This window comes from Linepithema humile, chromosome 3 (genome assembly GCF_040581485.1).
Source record: "Linepithema humile isolate Giens D197 chromosome 3, Lhum_UNIL_v1.0, whole genome shotgun sequence".
Classification (NCBI taxonomy): domain Eukaryota; kingdom Metazoa; phylum Arthropoda; class Insecta; order Hymenoptera; family Formicidae; genus Linepithema; species Linepithema humile.
Window position 1 is genome coordinate 28,379,184 of NC_090130.1, and position 19,813 is coordinate 28,398,996.

The 19,813-nt window shown below is 39.1% G+C and overlaps 1 protein-coding gene across 5 annotated transcripts in view; it reads right to left on the bottom strand.

Moving 5' to 3' along the window:
- Positions 1–19,813, bottom strand: part of wake (wide awake) — a 73,979-nt gene that overhangs the window by 48,395 nt on the left and 5,771 nt on the right. For 4 of the 5 annotated variants that reach the window (XM_067351908.1, XM_012374754.2, XM_012374755.2 and 1 more), the window contains exon 2: positions 12,912–13,048. In XM_067351908.1, coding sequence (XP_067208009.1) covers positions 12,912–13,048 — 137 coding nt within the window. Of the gene's footprint in view, positions 1–12,911; positions 13,049–17,672; positions 17,773–19,813 lie in introns of all 5 variants that reach the window. The other variant, XM_067351907.1, reaches the window with a different exon arrangement.

Consider the following 19,813-nt stretch of genomic DNA (forward strand, 5'->3'; position numbering starts at 1 on the left):
AATGGAGTAACAACCCGGCAGAGAAAGGGGGAAAAATCGATGTCGCCTCTGAATCCTGGCGTTTGTCGAAGGGTGCGCTGAAAAAAAATGCGATGTTATATGGAAAATGGAGTAACAGGCGGACACACGACTAAATCATTTCGTTTAAAGCCTTGAAGCATGAAAATGGAATAATTTTTAATTATAATACGGCTTTAAGTTGAAAATAAATTGGTAAAAAGATCGCCGGAGGATTTAAATGATATTTTAACTGTTAAATTGTACGAAAATTTGCCGGCATTTTTATACATTATTCTGGAGAGACATCAAAATAACTCATGTATTTCTCTCTCCTTTCTCAATGCATAACAAGAGAAAAATGCGACAAATGAAGCAAATCATATAACTAATTTTCTGACGAGCAAACGAGTTGACGAATGAAGCGACATGAAATTTCAGTAGCATTTGTGACATTGCGGTGCGTGGATTTTTCCAGTGCTTCGAAAGAATCAGTTTTTGTTTTTTTTTCATTATTAATAACACAGCCAGAATGACTAGTGTGTACAAACGGAGAAAATTGTGCGCGAATTTTTGCAGGCAAGATGTTTGAAAAATTTTAATTATCCACTCGTCCAATCTTGTAGGGATCTCTCTGAAATTTACCTGAATATCACAAATGAACGGGTTAAGTGGCAGAGTTTTCTCCTGTAAAAAAAGAACAAAACAAAATTTAACAAGTTTGAGATGTGAAAAACTAGGTGCGGCGAAAAAAATCCGTGCTTATATTTTTTCGTTTTCACGACTGTTGTACGTTAACGAATTTTTTGTGGTCGTGATCCAATTTTCCCTTTACTGTACACACATACAGATGAGCTGTGTGTCCAACTTGATTTGCTTTTATTACCATATAGAAACCGCAGTTTGCATGCTCTAGCTACTATATATATTCGCTGTATTGTCAAATATGGAATTGTAATGTTGATCTGGAGTTCCTCCATGTTTTTTTTTTTTTAGGAAATGATAGATTGCTAAATACTGAGTTTTCGCGAAATTTAATTTTCACGCGAGAAGAAAAATACGAGAGAATATTGTTGCAGCTTCCCGACATCTTCCGCTGATGCATATGCATTCCGGGATAGAAATACAGATGAATAAAATATATTTGTAGAAATATTCTCAGAATTATGTAACTTCAAAGGAAATAGATTTAAAATTATAAATGTTAAACTTTGCAATATGCATAGAGCATCGTGCGTATTTTTAGCTTCGTTGGCTAATAGCTCATGCGTGGTACGCGGATAGAGTACCATATGGGAACAGTCTACCTTCTTATATTCAGGTTACAAGAGCAAGTAGACAAAAACATATTTTGAAAGCTATTTGCTTTTACGAGCATCCGACGAATCACGTCCCACGTGTTTCTTTCGCCACTCTGATCTCGGCAAGCAATGTATAACCGAGTTATATCATGCATTCTGCAAATGTAAAAACGTTCTTGCTTCAGCGGGATCTCCTTTAAGCGGTCCTAGAGCGAAAGCTTTTACGCAACGCAAATAATACATCCGAAGAATAAAGAAACTTTCCTTAATATTTTTACACCGTGTCTCATTTTCCGCGCGCTCGCGGCGGATAAACTGTTATATAAAATTCATTTAGCGTAACACGAGCGTATAATTAAGCACCGCGTTATGTCTTCTTAAAGCAGATATAAGTGCGCGCCAAATAAACCCGGTCTAAATTTACTCTTGCGAAGCACTTCAACATCGATGAATAAGATATCCTTCTACCACGTCGTTTGCAGCTTCGATGCGGCACATGGCGGATGTCGTGCATTCACGAACGACGTGGCAAAGGGGCGCCGTATATTTGCAGCAGCGCGAGCTCGCCTCGACGAGCACCTGGAAATCCGCATGTCTCGTGTACGCCAGATTTTTCGGTCCCACCGGAAATAGCTTTTCTACGTCGGGCAAGTTTTCAGACAAGTGCAGATAAAGTTTCCTCTTTCGCGCCTTTCCGCTCTTGTGCCTGCAATCCCTGATTTCCCGAGTCCTCGCGAAGTTTTTTTTTTTTTTTTTTTTTGTATTCTTTTGATTTGAATTTTATTACGAAACTTTCAACTTCCGCGAAAATGCTTCATGGTGAGATAGAGCGCAAAGCTCCGAAGCGAGTTAGCTACCCGCCGGGGAAATTGCGAGAAGCAATTAATTTCGTAAATTAATTCGACACTTGGTGCTAAGGTTTACCACCTTACTCGAAACATTCGGCTTGTACCAAAATAACAAGATTGGGGGAATACGTGTACGAATAACGATATTCAAATTCGACGGCATGTCGCAATGCAGCAGGGAGCTTTGAGAAAGTTCGCAATCAGTCAAACGATCGGCCAAAATTTATTTTAGAAATATATTAAAAATTTTAATAATAAAGCAGTCTTATAAAATGTAGAATCGAAAGTTCTGCCTCTACGTCCGCGCTTAAATTGCGGCTGCTGATGAAAAAGAAAAATACAGATACGGAAAATCTTGCGAATGAAAGTCGCGACGGAAGCGAATTACCATAACGTTGAAATTCGGGAAAGAGCACTCCGATCTATATGTATGCACACTCGAAAGAAAAATAAGATGGCGGAGTTGGCTCGCGGTTGCAAATTAGTTTGGGAGTTACGGGCTGAGTTTTACATCATGATAAACAAAATTAAAAATTTTAATTTCGAAGGGAAGGACACGCTTCGACATTCTCCGTTACGTAATTATCTCTTTTGATGTAGGTTATCTCGAACTAACTTTTAAGGCGGAGTCATGGAGCTCTCGCTCCTTTTAATCACTGCTTAATCACCGCCGAGATAACTCCGAAATTCATCCAAAATATTCAGCTGGCTGGAATTCTCGTTTAATGCGCATTTCGAGGCATTTGTTGATCCTCGTAATATCGTCAGACGATCCTCGCAGACAAGCTATATTTATTGCCGCAGGATCACCGCCGACATCGCCGACAGCGAGAACGCGAATATAATACAATACGTGTGCGCGGCGAGGGAGCGTTTCAAGTTTGCGCAAGTGATCAGTATAGCAGTTAGTAATACAGATACAAGTGTAGTATATTAAGTTTGTAACTTTGTGTCAGACAGGAGTGGCTTGGAGCCAAATACGGCTTCCGAACTTTAGTCGCCGGTGAAAAGCTTCGACTTCCTTTGAACTTCGGAAATAATACGACACGTCTCTCCCACATCGCTGCTTTCCTCCCTCAATAATTCAAGCTAAAGATATTGCTTCGCCTTTAATCGAATCCTCAATTAACGCTGTGCAATCTGAATAAATCATGTGCTCCTCACACCTTTGTTAGTTTAGTTTCCTGAACGCGTTGAAACAGTTAAGAGGAAAAGTACGATTGAGAGTGCTTTGCTTTCGATATTTCGAGAACGTCATTTTTTTTCGACGTTACTTGAATCTCGTGCAATTTTGCGTCGCATTTCTGGGATCGCTTTGTGTCGCGATATAGTCGATCTACTCGCTTTAAGGAGAAGATAATGCCGCGAACGACACTGAGATTGCTTGGGAAGCATTTCAATGCCGGATCCTGCGCGTTTTGACGCCATCCGCGCGCCTTAGCTTTTATCCCGCGCACGAATACTCGTCCCGAGTTAAATTAGGTTCGTCTGGCTCAAACGGCAGGAAGGCAGGAAGCTGTGATGGATGAGGACTACGTTCAAAGTAGACAGTGGTCCCCCAGTGGTGTATGAGTAGTTCTAGCGCGTCGCCGTTGTCAAGGCTGGCCGCAACCACCAATCAAGCGAGTATATGCTTGCGACGGCAGCACGTTCCCAGCGACAGTATCTCAATATCTTCTTGTATTGCAGAAAATTGCGTTGTTGCATTTCCGCAAAGATGTGTCGAGTCTTATTAAATGAGATTTATACGTCGCGCGTTGCTACAAAATTGCCGAAGAGCAATTAAAGTTCTGGTAGTAAAACTATTAAATTTTCCTTTTTTTTTTGTGCGATAACAGCAACTCTTAATTCTGTGCAGGAAAGTTTGTATCGGAATTTGAATTTTATTCGCCCGTTTTCTTAAATTTTAGACAGATCGATATAAATTACAGATATCAGTGAAAATCGAGAAAGAACGTTTGCGGTATCGGAAAATCTAACTCCAATCTTGCTCGTGGTTGTGTACGATACGCAATTTTCTCTACTATCGATTCTGCTCGACGTGATTAGATCACACGGACGAATGAAAAGTCTAGCGTTATCTCGCTTGCGGGAGTTTTACGTTCCAAAGGACCACAGAATTAAAATTGCAAGCGATCGACGTCGGGATGCCGTCGCGTTTCTTGTCACACATGAACAAGTAGGTAAATACGTTGGTGTTGGTGTGAAAATTATTCCCGCGAATTTATATATTGTACACACTTGCATACATATATAAATTACATATGGGTTCTGTTTATGTATATAAAGTTGTTTGATGCAGAAGTTTATCCGCTTATATACAGAACTCACTGACATTTGAATTTTCGCATTATACGGTTCCCTCCTGAACTTTCGCATTTCACGTATTCTCGCATGAAATTTGGAGAAGAAAATAAGCGCGCGGAATATTGCAGTTATAAAGGAATTGCAGGTGATCCTTTCAAATTTGCTCAACAAACGATCACGTAGCTTGCGACGATGCACTTGACAAATGTCGCGCTCGGCGCAGCGCAATCTTTTTCTAAGTGGTACGAGCTTTCTACACCTCACCGTGACAAATCGTTCCAACAAGGAAACTGTAAGGCACACTCGTCGGCGGCTCCCGCAGTCGCGACGCGGTAAATTGCAATTGCCCGCCTCGGTCGCGCACGAACGAATGTTTCGCAATAGAAAAGTGCTCGTAGCTATTCGGTTAATGGTTATTCGATAACAATACACGAAAAGTAATAATTACATTATGACGCTTTTCACGTCATTTAATCACGTTACATGCGAAATCATTGTAAGCGCCTGGTGACACAATTTTTAACGATATCTGGAGGACACGATATATTTAATTTACTTCAAATTTAATTATGTTTTAATTAAATGTTACGTCGCCGGACTTTCGTCCTTTATTATCAATTACCGCCCGTGCTCTACTATTTGCTCAATTATCGTTGTCATTATTAGTGTCACGCAAGTAAAAATAGCTATATTTTAAAATGTCGCGCCATGTCTTTACGCGAATACGTTGTATCTAAATTTATCTCTTTTAGCATCTCAAGTTAAAGGATTCGGTGAAAAAGATTTCTTAAATTACAGTCTCACGTATGTGGGATGTGTAAAAATACTATAGAAGAAAATAAAATTCTTACAAGACATATACACATATACATATATACATTACGAATAAGGATGTCAGGAATATGTCAACTGTAAAATTTATCTCTACAATCGGCATTGTAAAATTCTCTATTATGCAATTGCACAAGAAAAATTGTTAACTGCTTTATTTATGATCGTATTATTCTCGCATTATTATTCTCTTTATTATCGATACAGCAGCCACATCTGGCGATTCTATTTCACCGTCATATCTCTTTCTTCACCATTGCGTTTCTCGTCGTGTGATCTTTTGATCGCCTATGATCAAAAGGTTACCTTCCTTCAATGCCACTCTGTTATTTATACTCGGGGTTTAAGCAGCACATACGTTTTGCAGTTACAGATAAAAAATATTCACGTAAGCGTACGTGATTTATTCGTAAGAAGGCATGATACGACTTTCTCGACTTTGAGAAATCAACAGTGCAACACTGTCAATTTTGTACAAATCTTGAACGTCAATTTTTGTTATGTTTTTTTTTCAACTTTTAAAATATTTTTTGAAAAAAGTTTCGTTACAGATCCAAAAGCAAAATCGTTTATTACATAGCGCTTGTGATTATAACGCATTCGATAATGCGGACAATGAGTTGCACTATTACTTATTGATGCGAGAAGAAAAGCAATCAGTCGTAATGTATAATCCAATTTCATCTATCCGTATTATCGATAATGCAACAGAGAATCGCGGCAGGAACGTCCCGAGTAAAGATGGGAATTTATGAGAAATCAATGAGTAAGTGAAATTTAACTGATTATTCACTTTTTCACGCTTAATTATTATACGCACTTTAATGTGAATAATTCATGCACTTTTATCTGCCTTTTGAATACCTATTTAATTTTAATTCCAGTTTTATATGCCTGAACGTAGCGCAAAATCTGTTAAAACAATTCTTTTAAGAAAAAAATATTTTTGTCTAATTAATTTTTTTTTTTAATTTTACTTCACAATTAAACACATCGATACATATATATGACATCTATTCGAATCTTTAGATCATTGTGTGAACGCAGTGGGTAAAATCATAATTCTTTTCACGCGGAAATTACGTAGCCCTAGGATTATGAAGACAAACTGTGTCGTGTTGACAGGTTCTTACTGAAGTGAGACCAATTAGTCTTAATTGCAGTATTATAATCCGTCTTCAAATTTACCGTCCTTTAATGTACATAGAAATTTTCATGTGGCAGCTTAGGGTCTTACGTTACGCGACGAATTATTTGCGCAAAGCGAAAACTTAAGAAGCATGTTGACAACCGACGACAGAATAATATTTTCACAGCAGATACGAAATGTAACGTTGAAAACGTTTGCCCGATAAAGCGCGATATTTTTGCGGGAAACGTTTTCAATCTTTCGATCAGGGCGAACGATATTTAAATCCCCAGAGCGACGTTTATTTAGCCAAGAGCGCCGTTAAATTTCTCATCGCCCACGGCGCGCAGATTCGTTCGCTGATAATCCTCTCCCCGAAGGAAATGGAGCATTCGAGTGATCAAGAAGGTGAAAATGCGGAATGCGACTGCATAGAGCGCCCTAAAACTATTCAGTGTCCTTTTAATAACGCATTCCTTAATTCATTTTTCTGCACGAAAATATCAAAACTCCAATAATTTTCAAACTACAAATAATTGGAAGAAAAAGGATTTTTTTTGCGAACTAAATTTCAGAGAATCCAATAGAATAACAAAATTGTACTTTATTTTTAATTGAAGTTCAAATATGATGCAAAAACGGGAAAATAGCATAATTAATAAAATTCCCAAGTTTCTATTTATGTTATATAACAAAAATTTAATTGACGTAATTTTCTACAAAGTTTATTTATTCCTTTTGTGAGAACAATTTGCTTTGAATGACATTTGCGATTAGCAAAAGAGTGAAGAATCTACAGATTGCACAAATAGGCAAATTCAGACCTCGTCATAATTTGTATGCACATTCAACTGTAAATAGGTCAATTTTCATGACGTACCAGCAAAAATCGAATAAAATTTTCCACATATTATTTGTCATACATAGCTGTAAACACGCGAACGAGATACATCAGCCATTTGATTATAATCTCGCGGTGCGTTTTCTTCGCGCAGAATAAAACAGGTGTTCACAAGACTAAAAAAATATCGTTAACTGATTGCAATTTTGTAACGTTGTCTTCTAATAAAATTTACATGTTTTGCAAATATGCTTTGTATAAACTTGATATTTGTTTGCAATTTTCTGTATAATTGGCAGCAATTTTCTGATGATTGGCTGGGAGGAAAATCTTTCTAGTTGGCAACAACGCAACATTTGATTAAAAGAGCACCTAGCGCAATATAAAACAAATACATTTATTTGTCAATTGCGACGATAGCTCTTTTGTTTTTTTACCATTCTGATCGTTTCATTTTTTGTTTTTTTCATACGTCGGATTTCAATGCGACTTTATCCGCGGCCTCTTTGCTGGGCTCAAACCGTTTCCTCATTTTTCTTTCGCGCTTACGTGAATTCGAGGAAATATCATCGGCAGCTCGTAAACGCGCTAAACAGCATGCCTCGTGAATACTTAGAATAGAAACGCGATTGATGTCACCGTCATACACACGCTTCATGTAAATAAACATCCGAGTACGTGACAATAGTACCTCGTACGTAAGTGTACATTTACACTTCTTGCTCGATAGTGCCGTATCGCTTTGCGTGGGTGCTTGGATAATGATGGATAGCGCCGGTGCACTATATCAGTTAACGCGGGATTCACCTACGTGGTATCATTACGACCTATTGCGCTAATTAATTAGTCGCGTTATATTTAATTTGCATTTAGTTTAATTTAATGTAATTATTTCATTGTCGCGCAATAGCGTAACGCGACATTTATCGTCGGCCACGCGGCGCTTTCGAGCAGAACGCTTAAATAAATATCTCACAGTGCGCGCAATATTTTTCGCTGGCAATAAGCAGCGTTGCAAAATTGAAAGAATTTTGTATTTATGAAAAGTATTTATAGAAAAAGGCCTTTTTGCGGATCAACAGTTTTATCGGCGGCCGTAAAGTCTTTTATTTATATGAAAGCTCTTATATAATATCAAGAAAATCTTTTTATAGAAGATATCTAAGATGCACATCAACCCAAGATGATAAGTAAATCACCGCGTGCCGCGCAACACGACGAAGAACTGCACGCGAATAGCGCGAATATATATATATGCTGGCGTGTGTGCGCCCACATTAATGCGTACCCTCATGCAATTTGTAGCAGAAACCGCCACGAATTATGTGTGTTTTCAAGTAGGTGAGAAACCTCATCACGAAGATCCCGCGACGTGTCATGCATTACACCCATGCATTTAACCGGACGTAACAGAGCCGGAGTTTGCGCGTGCAAACGTAACACACGTACACACATGCACGGACCGCACCCCGTCGTCACGCATGCACTGTCCCTCCGCATTTGTGTCGCATCGACGTATATAACGGCGGCCGGGCCTTTTATGCGAGTGCAGCGGGATGGCCCTGACCTCGATTTCATTAAGTAAAAGACTATTAGACGATAAAACGATGAGTATCAGAGGGGTGAAGCGGAAGCGAGCGGAGGTGAAATACAGCTGCTATCATTAATATCGAATTTTTAAGAGAAACGGAGGGAAAATACTGTGAGTATTCAGAGCGTGCGGAATAATGTACGAGAGGCGTCGGGTGAAAAAAAAAAAAGAAAAAACAAGTACATCGCGCCGTTAACCTTTCTTCTTTTTTTTTTCGAGACGTGAAATCCAGTGATCGTAAAAAGTTACTCAGCTGCTGCGAGCGATTGCAGTGAGTCAGCGATACTACGCGGAGATCAATAAGAGGATATTCGAGACGGAATATAATTTTCCGCCGCGCTTTATCACGCATGTAGGATCTATTGCAAAGAACACACTTGTATTATTGGAAAATGGAGATTAAGGGCGTTACAAGTTTTGATGTCGATGAAAGTTAGCAGTATCGTCAGAGAGCCAAGTGAGGGCAATACGTGTTACATTCACACAAGTATATACTTTAGATTCTCAGATCGATGCAGAAACGAAAATATCGATCGCTGCAACTTCCGACGCTTCACTCGTGTGCGCATTTGAAAATGAGATGTTTGGGGGGGAGCAGAGAGCTCTTTGATTAATAAAAATCAACGCGGCACATTGCAGAATTTTCTGTTTTTTATTTCTTCCGACATTTTATGTCTGACCTAGTCTTCGTTTCGCGGCAAGTATCCATTAGAGAATAAAACGATGGGTGCGATGGAGCGAAGAGTGGGTTACGTCGAGTCAAAGCTAAAATGTAGCCATTAATCTTGAAATATAGGCAAGCGAAAAGTTTGCAAACGTCCACCGGTAACGTTACACACCGATGGAATTTTTTTTAACGGAATTTCACCCTCGCAGACAGCGCACTTTTAAAGCCGTACAAGTGCGCCTCTTTACGGTCGGGAATATTCTTATAATTAGAGCTACATGACGTTAATTTTTGAACTTGTTATCGCAATGCGTACGACGCGGCTTCTGAAACGCATCGAGCGATAACGGCAAACAAAAATAATCCTATTTTCTACAGCGTGGTACACGTGATACCGCAGCTATTTGCACGAATGCATCTCTCATTTCCTTCACAATGAGCGAAAATGCAAAGAGGTTTTGTTAAGTAGCGTTAGGTAACAAAGGCTCAGATTGGAGCGGAAAACGGAACTCTTGATGTATGCGCAACGAGGCGAAAGTTGAGCAGTGTTGCGCGAAATGCACTTAATGTACCGCGACGGACGATCTCCGCGTGATTGCTTACTTCTTCGAATAGTCATCAATCGGTAAAATATATAAACGCAAAGTATTGTACGTTGTGAAATCGCGTGCGTTTGTGTATTTTGCAAAAAATTTCGTGCATTTTTGAACATTATTGTTGGCGCCGAAGAAAGCCTTCACGACAGGCTGAAACGTTTGTTCATCGCATTTCAATGCATATTTTCGCACGAACAACTCTGCCTTTTCTGCTCCTTTATACTTTAATTGGTTAAATTACTCACGGCAACCTCCAGGCACTCATAATTGCGCGGGCACTGCCGGCATGTGGAAGCGAAGATAATACGATTTACCCAAGTCCGCAAATTCAGAATGATCTATTCACGTCAAGCTAGGATAATCACGAGTGATTTAACTCCGCAAGACGAGACGTGGGCGTATTATTATCGATGAAGTGCAAAGACTTCGCGCTGGAAGTGTAATATCCACTTTAAGGGGCGTGTTGATTTTACGCCGCTCGCACGATTCCGGTTGAATAAAAATAAGAAGGGCTCGATTGTATTTTTGACCGTTGATTTTTCTCCGCCCAGCGTCTGCACACCGCTCATTTACGTTTCCACGCGGACGTTTGAGCTTGCGAGATTGCTATATATAGCACGATACTATATTACCCTCGATCCACCTGCACCCACGCCTGCACTTATACGATTTCCGTGAGAAAAATGTGGAGCCGGAACAAGCGCCGAAGGGTGGCTGTTCGTTCTTTACGATCTTCATCGCGTTCCTTCATCTTTTCCCGCATTTTTCTTCCCGTTATTTTCCGACGTTACAAATGTGCGTACATATGTAAAGATTATACAGCAGGGAATTCGGATCTTCGAATAATCCGAATATGTAGGATAATCGCGACGAATGTAGTGTCATGAATTTTGCAACGATTTAATCGCCATGATTGTTAGCGAAAGATTTTGCGCTCACCGAGCGCTTTGCACAAATTGCACGACGAAATTTGTTCGCAAATGCAACACGGTAATAGTGCGATAAAAATAAATCGATAGCGATAGTAAATAGGAAAAATTATCAGGTTTTGTAATCTCGCAGCTGTGATGCGATATACTTTAATATTCTGTTTTTTATCGACAAGATTTTTGCTCGACTTTGTAGAATCCGTTTTTTACGAGGTAAAGCGATCCTAGAAATTCGAGGAAATCCTTTAATGTCGGAACGAGGTGAACGAGAGTACGGTGATAAAAACGTGAGTGCCAAAAAACTTTTGCTCGTGTGTGAGTTTCGAGCAGTCGAAAATCCAGTTAAAAACTACTAACTACCGTTACGAGATTATACTTACTGCTAATTAGGTTTGACTTATTATTTGCGAACGGTATATAACGAGATATAATGTCGATTGTATTTGCATATTTTATGTCGAAACACTTATAGTCGCGACACACGTCGAGAATATATGACTGCATATCTTTCTCGATGGGTGATACGCTTGAATGGCCGCTGCTGCAATTCGCACGTATCTTAATCGTTATCAGGGAGTTACGATGTGCTCGCTAGCGGCAAATATCGACGAATTATGTAATTCTAGGAAGCCGCATCGAGTATTCCGGACTAAAATTAATTATTCGACGGTCGCCCTCATTAATTAGGTTTAAAAGCTCAAACTAGCGAGGAAGTCGCCAGCCAAATTCGCAAATTGCTAAAGCTAAATTTGTCCTCTTTCGCGATTTGTGAAATAATTCGATGAACGGGAGCGAATTATCGAAGCTCTCCTCTAATATCTGCCGCGTCGATGCTTGGAATCATTTACGAGTACGTCGAGATTTCACGAATGGAATGCATAAAAAATTTTAGGACTTGTTTAATTAAAGGTAGCCAGAGAATGACCGTCGAATTAAGCGGGAGATGTGGGACGCTTGGATCTTAACGCGTGCACTATATTTGAGTAACTGCTTTATGAATATTCAAAATGAGCTGCCATAGAATATTAACGTCGCAGACGAAATAAAGTCCTCCTCGTCGTTTCCTTGCGCACTTGATGGATCATTTCCCGGTTTTATGATTCAATGACTGAGCGATGCGTCGGAGTGCAAGGATTAATGGCAGCTGCGGCGCAATATTCGATAAACCCGAGAGCCGAACCGATTTGTTATCGGAATAAATTGCGTCGAATAGCGGGAAAAGTTGTTTACCGATCTCGGGCGCGAGTAAAGTTTAGTTAGTTTATATAGAAAAGCATCGGAGGAGTATATATCTATATACAGGACGTTCTGCGCAGAGATCGCGCGGCCATTTTGTAGCGTGGACCGTCCTCGGGGATACACATACAGCCTTTTCTTCGTGAAGCGGCATTCCATTAGCGAACGATATGTTTTCGTTCCTTTCGACAAATTGATCCTAAATTGATTGCAGCGTCATCAGTATCAACCCCTTTTCCCCGGCGTAAAGTTAACAGATTCCAGCCGACGCTTCGGGGCAACAGATTATGCATAATGCGATTTCGATTTTGCGTTAGAGATTGCATCGTGCAATCATTGACGGGGCTTAAAGATGCTTTGACATAAAGGCAATGTAATTTAGGTTAATTTTCAGGAGGACTAACGAGCAGAAGTGTTGCGCGACGTTGAAGGCAACGCTTTCTGTCGCTTTAACCAATTCTTCACCGTTGCTTACCGTCATGAATCGTCCCGTTGAGTGAAATAGTTTCCGGCGCCACGCGTTCAGCGTGCTCGAAAGCAATTTTTCTGACGCATTTGTTTCCTTCGCTCTTTTACTCCGCAACGTTCACCGCGAGAGAGCTGTGTCGGCCGGCTAAATTAACGGGTCGAGCACTCACCTTTTCTCCTTTCGCTGCTGCTTCTTTTTCTTGAAGGCCTTCTTCACTCTCAGAAGCAGAAAAGCGGCGCGATCGATGGTCAGGCCTGGTGAAGCCTTGTCGCCGCTCGACATCCTGCGTCCCAATCCTCCCAACACCTGCGAACGTTACCGAAGGATGTAATTAACACTCTCATACTGTGGTTTGCGTATATAATTTGTGGAAAGTATTTCTCGATTATTGCCAGTCCTAAATTCGGATGATAATAAAACAAAAATGTTGGACAAACGCAAAAGATATTTTCGCTCTCGACTCGGAATACACAAGCGACGCGTGCGTGTGAACCAAATATTTTTGCTAATTATCGATCTAAAGTGACGAGGTGAGCACTCGATCTAAGCATGCACGCCATTGCAAGCCAATCCCCTCCCCTTTCGGCCCCGTCTATCGCCTCCGTATCAAACGCACTGAACATAATCAATCATAACAACGCATATGCGTCGCGTCGCTGCGCTCGAATCTTACGGGCATGGCGCGAATCGATTATCGGTCCTGCATCTCGATCGCTGAGCATCTCCCGATTAAATGGAAATTATTTGGAGCCGTTGCGAGCCGCTATTGCCGCGCAGCCGCTGCTATTACTCTAGTAAACCATCTATTTGCCGGCATTAACGCGCTTCGCCGCACACACGCTTAATTCGATTAGGCAACGACGTGCCGATTCTTCGAATTTCGCCGTATTGAGGGATTTAGTGAAGTTACAATCGCAACCCGTAATAAACAAACACGACCCTTTCATTAAATAGACTCGTTCGGGCGTAAATATACCAATAAAAATAAAACTGTCGCTATTGTCGAAAAAAAAAAATATTTATTGGCGAAACTGTTACTCGCCAGTTGTTCGGAAGCAAATTGCTGCGCATCTCCGATCTCCGCGCAAATTCGACGCGGTGCTACGAAGATTCATCTGTCCGAGTGAATCTTAATAAGCGGAAGAGTGTCGCGTGAGCTTATTACCGCCGCTGATGTAATTTATACATCTTTAGAGTATTAAGCTAAGTAAATTTTTCGCAATAAAGTCGGACCCGCTGTAAAGCTCGTTTCTACGCTGAAAAGGTTAAATCCATTACAGGATCCGTTGCGATTCATCGATCTCTCGCCGGATCAAAGTGGATTGATTAGGCAACACGTAACAAGCTCTGATGCTCAAAGCGAGAGCTGCCTTTACATTAAAACACATAACCGGACTAAAATTAGACACAATCTACATTTACTTGGAAATTACAAATTGTGGACGAAATACCCTATTTGCGGTATACGTAACATTAATAGCAATAAACAAGATTAACGTCAGACTGTTGTCTTGTTATTACGCATATTTACACAGCATTAACTTATTGATCAAACAGCCATTGCGACGGATAAACGTTTAATGAAAGTAAATAATTTGATTTCTCGTGCTGGAAATATTTTTCATATCATGTTCTGGAGAAAGCGTTATAAAAAAGCACAAGCGGATCGTTCTTATCGATAGCATATCGAAACGCTGACTGTTGACACAAGAAAATAAGAAAAGCCTCTTTCATCATGAGACGCGACGCATAAACAAAGGGAAAGATGTTTTCTGCGAAAAGATATTGGCTGGAAGTGCTTTGTCCATCTTCACTTTAAATCCTATTTACTGTTTGAAGAATTTCTAATATTAGCTTTCACGTTAGTTATACGAGTTTTTTTTTATATATATAATATATCATACATAGATTTATTCAATTTGCACCGATTATCTTAATAGTTTTACACATTTTCTAGACAGCGTGTAGCGAAAATTGTGTGTGTAATTTTAGACCAATGATTTTCGGACAAGTCGAAACGAATTAAGCTATTCGATAATATTGACAAAAAGATACAGTGCTTATAGACAATGATTGATGCCACGATCTTTGAACCCTTGACTTTTTTGGAAATTGAGGTCAAAACGTCCTACGTATCCCTCCGGTATTACGGTGATGTACTTTATTGCGTTTAATATATCGTTTTCGCGATTACGTCACGCGAAAGGGAATTTTCGCAGAGCGTCGGTAGATATTGCAATTGAACGATTTAAATATAGAATAAATCTAAAATGAAATTTTATATTGTCAATTATTTTCTACATTTTACGTTTTTTTTTTTTTAACATTTTACACGCTGCAGGCGTGAAATTGATGAAGAACGAATTATTTTATTCGCGACTGCAGTCAGTTTTTAGATGCGAATTAAACATGCTTCATTTTCCGATCCGAACAATGCGCCAAAATCTCTTTGTCAATGAACCAGTGTGACATGCACCCGAGGATTATTTATTCTATTTTGCAAAGGCCGGGAACAAGTTTTATAAAATTTTGTCATTCAAGATACCGTCGATACCGTCGAGCGAGAAACACGACTCGTTTATTTTAAAAATGGTAAAAATGGTTTATTATAGCGCGCGAAAAATTTTAGGTGATCGAATAATTCGAATCTCGAGATGTGAAATGCCACGTGATCATTGTAGAGATAAGCAACTAATACATTATAAAAGTAACAAATAATGTTAGGAATGTATATAAAAGTTTCCATCGTTTTGAGGCAATTTTCTTTAGCAACATCATAAATAATATTTTAATCGAAATATTTTCTGGCATTATCTATCACTTTTTGTCATTTTCAAACCAAAAAATAAATATGACAAAAAGGTTTCTGTTGTGGAGCGATTTATCTACGTATGAGTGACGAAAACTTTTGAAAAAAATTAATAAATGATAAATTAGTTATCATAACGTTACTCTATTGATGCTCGTCTGAATCTCCTTCTCTTCTCAAGCTTTACAAATGGCTGCTTTTTCATTGCTCCTTCACTCGCAGTGACACGATAATTGCACAATATCTTGTATTTTTGATATTAATTTTCGCGCATTTCGGAGCAGTACTTTATCACATCGTGATAAAGATATTAATCAAACAGACAACGACAACAAAGGAAATCAAAAATTGCGCAATTAATTTCACGCGCCACCCGCTGCAGTTGTGGTACATCTAAACTACTTTTATACGTTTTCCACGCTTTTTAGAAACGTAAAATAGTACACGTTTCAGACAATCACTATCTTGTATTATAATGTTTGAACATAAATGCATGCACAAGTTAAAATGGCAACTAAATTGATTAATAACGCGAAATATTAATTATGTATCTCAATTACTTGTAAAGAAATAATATTAATATAAATACTATTGCAATTGCGACTTGGATTTACGATTTTCAAGCAATATGGAGCGCTGTGCCCGATCCGCTCGAGTGTTGCATATGATAGCAAAGTGATAACATGCTGACAAGAACGCACTTACGCCGCGTTACAAGTCACAAAAACATAAAGCGCCTTAGGTAACAAATTCGAAGTGCTGTTAGCTAGCATCGAAATACATACATGTAAGGCATCATAGAGTGTTCAACGTATTATAAGAAAATTTACATTCTGCTCCTTGCGTTTCAAATTTCAATTTTCACATTTTTATAAACTCGACGTTGTTTAAGATAATAAGATTAAAATGTAATCGAGTGGAATTAATTTTTATCTTAAACGACGCTAATGAGAGCACAAAAAGTACGATAGTAATACGTTTGTCGGTTTTAAAATTCGAAACACAAGGAACAGAATACACATTTTCTTTCCATACGTGAAATATTTTATGTTTTAAATGTTGGCTCGCAATGTTTCGTATTTGTGTCTTTCAATACTGGGTATATTTTTTAAATCTATAACGTATATACGCGCGCGCTATGACGCCTTATATATTTCAATGTTGGTTCGTGATGCTAGCGTTTTTGTTTTTGCTTTTTTTGTAATCAACAACGCGGCTATAGATTACAAAAAGATGCTTGCTGTTGTTTGCGTGCTATCATCTTGCCGACATTTTTCACGGCGACACTCAAAACATAGTGGAAACCGCTCCATTTCACGTTAAAATCAAAAATTCAAATCATAATAAATACTGATGTAGTTCTCTATAATTGCCACTTAATATTTCACGTATTTTAATTTAACTCCGCCGCTATCAAAAACTCGTACGTTATTTCGCGAATATTTGATTTTAACTTTTTCTTTTTCATATTCAAATATTGTAATGTAACATATAATCGAGAATAATCGTCTCGAAATACGAACTCATGCTACTTTTCGTTATAAATGCAGAAAACGTGCAAAAGTGGTTTAGGATAACCGCCGCGGATGCATGCAAAATTAGTTATGCATTTTTTTATTTCCCTTCGTTGAAGGGAAATTCCCGCGTTTGAAGTACCGAACGGATCGTAATTTTGTACGACCGTGCTTTGTTGTGCAATATCTTTGTCATGATGTGGTAAAGTACGGCTCCGAAATGCGCGGAAGTTAACGCCGGGAATGCTCTACACAAGATATGACGCGGTCGTTATATTATCGCGAGTGAAGGAGCCGTAAAGAAGCAACCATCGATGGACTAAGAAGGAGGAAAAGAGAGGCATATCAAATATCCTGGCACGCAAAGGCACCCACGCGCGTGTATTTGCGGGTGTGTGAGATAAATAATTTATCATTTATATGCATATTTATTATTTTCATTTACTTCATGCAAGAGTTTTATCGATTCATCAAGATTTATGCACGCTTTTGAATATATAGCTTATTGTTTCCATCGATTATTGACATTTATCTGAATAAAGCATGGCAATGGAACGTAGAAATATATTACAGTGCTTCTCTGTGTAATCCGCTTTTCTCAACTTACGTGAATTACGAGATAAATTTTGCTGCTAGTTAGGTCGGAAAGTTTTCATTCTTCGATCGATCTTCCAGTTTCATCAGAAACGTAGCACAGACAGGAAGAACTATTGGGGTTAGAGAAAAGTTATGTGATAAACGAGGACTCACTTGACTACAGTTATATGTGACAGCTTTTTAGATAAATTTTATAAAATGGCTCCTGCTAAACATCATCAATCACAGCGTTTCTCCGTCTGCTTCAATAGATAATAAAAATGCTTCGAGGCAATTCTTGTACCGATTAAATTCACTTTATATCGCGCAACGTATGTCCGGCATGGAAGAGTACGTAATTGTGAAGGAAATGACAATCTTCTATTCGCGTGGGATTTGCAGGATTTAAAGAACCTACTTTCACGTAAGGTCACGCTTCGTTAGTAAACGGGAGATCATTAGCGCGAAGCGCAAATAGAGAACGCGAGAGAGGAACGCAACATCTCTCGAAATGAAGTCAATCAGTATTCAATCTCACCAACGATTGACCCCGCGATCAGCTAGCAACTAGTCCAAGCCTGGCTTTCCGACGGCATTCAATTTTCATTTGATGGTCGTTCACGAGCCTCGACAAGCGGGAAATATTGTTTAGTGCCGGATTTCACCGGTGCTGAACGATCATTTGCGCTTGGGGACGCTTTTCTCATCCTTTGTTATTGACGTTTACGTTGTTCAACAATTTCGTAAAATGTGACACTACGTATTTTCAATTAATGTTTTTCTAGAAAGGCAGGGGGAAGGAAAAAAGAGCACAATGTTTTTATGATATAATAACAAGACGATGTATCTTCGTGTAAATAAATAAGATTATAACAAGATTTGTTAAACTCTAGACATGTCGATTACAAACTTGGATCAAGGGATTACATGACGATGATGGGTTAGTTGCTGGCAATGCCTAAGGATATGGGATATCTATCTATATCTACGTATTAAACTAAAGGGAGTGAGAGAGAGAGAGAGAAGATGATAAGTAAAACATAATTGTTCTAGTAAACTGTTTTAAACCTCACCTCATCGCTAGAGAAACTTTCCCGTAATTTGCCAGAGTTTCAATGAAGTTTCTATCAGGAAAGGTGTAATTTCGTCGGGTCTTTGAATGCCTCCTAATGACGAGCACGATGTTCATTGGCTCGACATCGAATGCGCGTCGAATGCGCAAGATGAGCAGCGACATTGCGAATTAATATTTCACACAACATGTAATTTGCATTATTATTTGACTCCTCATAATTAATCACTTTATTTCATACAAGCTGCTGAATTTTATGGACGTGAGATTTCCGTTAACATTATAATTTTTTGCCGATGTTGTAAAAAAAGTAATTTGATTTTAGAATTATATGCGCAACATTTGCAACATTCAATTTTTCTTCGTAAAATGTCTCAACGCATAGCCTTGTAATTTCATTGCTAAAGTTACTGAAGGTGCATTTAGATATATATTTGCGCCAACATGCAGCTCCTCCTTTCTCGGAAGAAAAATATATATGTTTCCCTTTTTTCATCCTTTCTATCTTCCGCAAATCCTAGCAACGAGAATCTAATTCTCGCATTGTTTTATGAGCGCGTTAAAAGCAGCGAGAAAAATGTTGCAAACCTCGTATTCGTTAGTGCGTCGTAAAAAACTTGCGCAAAGCTACCGGTGCTCCCGTAAAAAAATGCAATTTCTGTACTTCCTGGAAGGCGGAAGGGACTGATGGAATGTACGTAGGATTCTGGATAATGACGCAGCTACGTGGCACAATTTCATGAAAATGCATACCTTACGCAGTGCGGATGCCGTGCGTGCGATGCATGTAGTCAAGTGCGCGATCGGGAATTATATCACACGATGGAGCAGAGCTGAATTTGAAATGGGGCGAAAATGATAATCAGCCATTTGTCCAACGACGGAACAGAAAAATGTTTTTGTGATCGAAACGTTGTGGGAGCGTCGAGCGATGGGAAAATTAAAGAGAAATGCAACTCACTGTTCGCGAATTTAGGGCAATATTTCGCAATTTCCCTTGGATTTACGCTCCACCCAAGACGATAAACCTTTTTTCATTAAGAAAAGAAAAGTTCCGCTGCCAACTGTAAAAAAAGAAAACCAGTTGATCTTAATTTTTG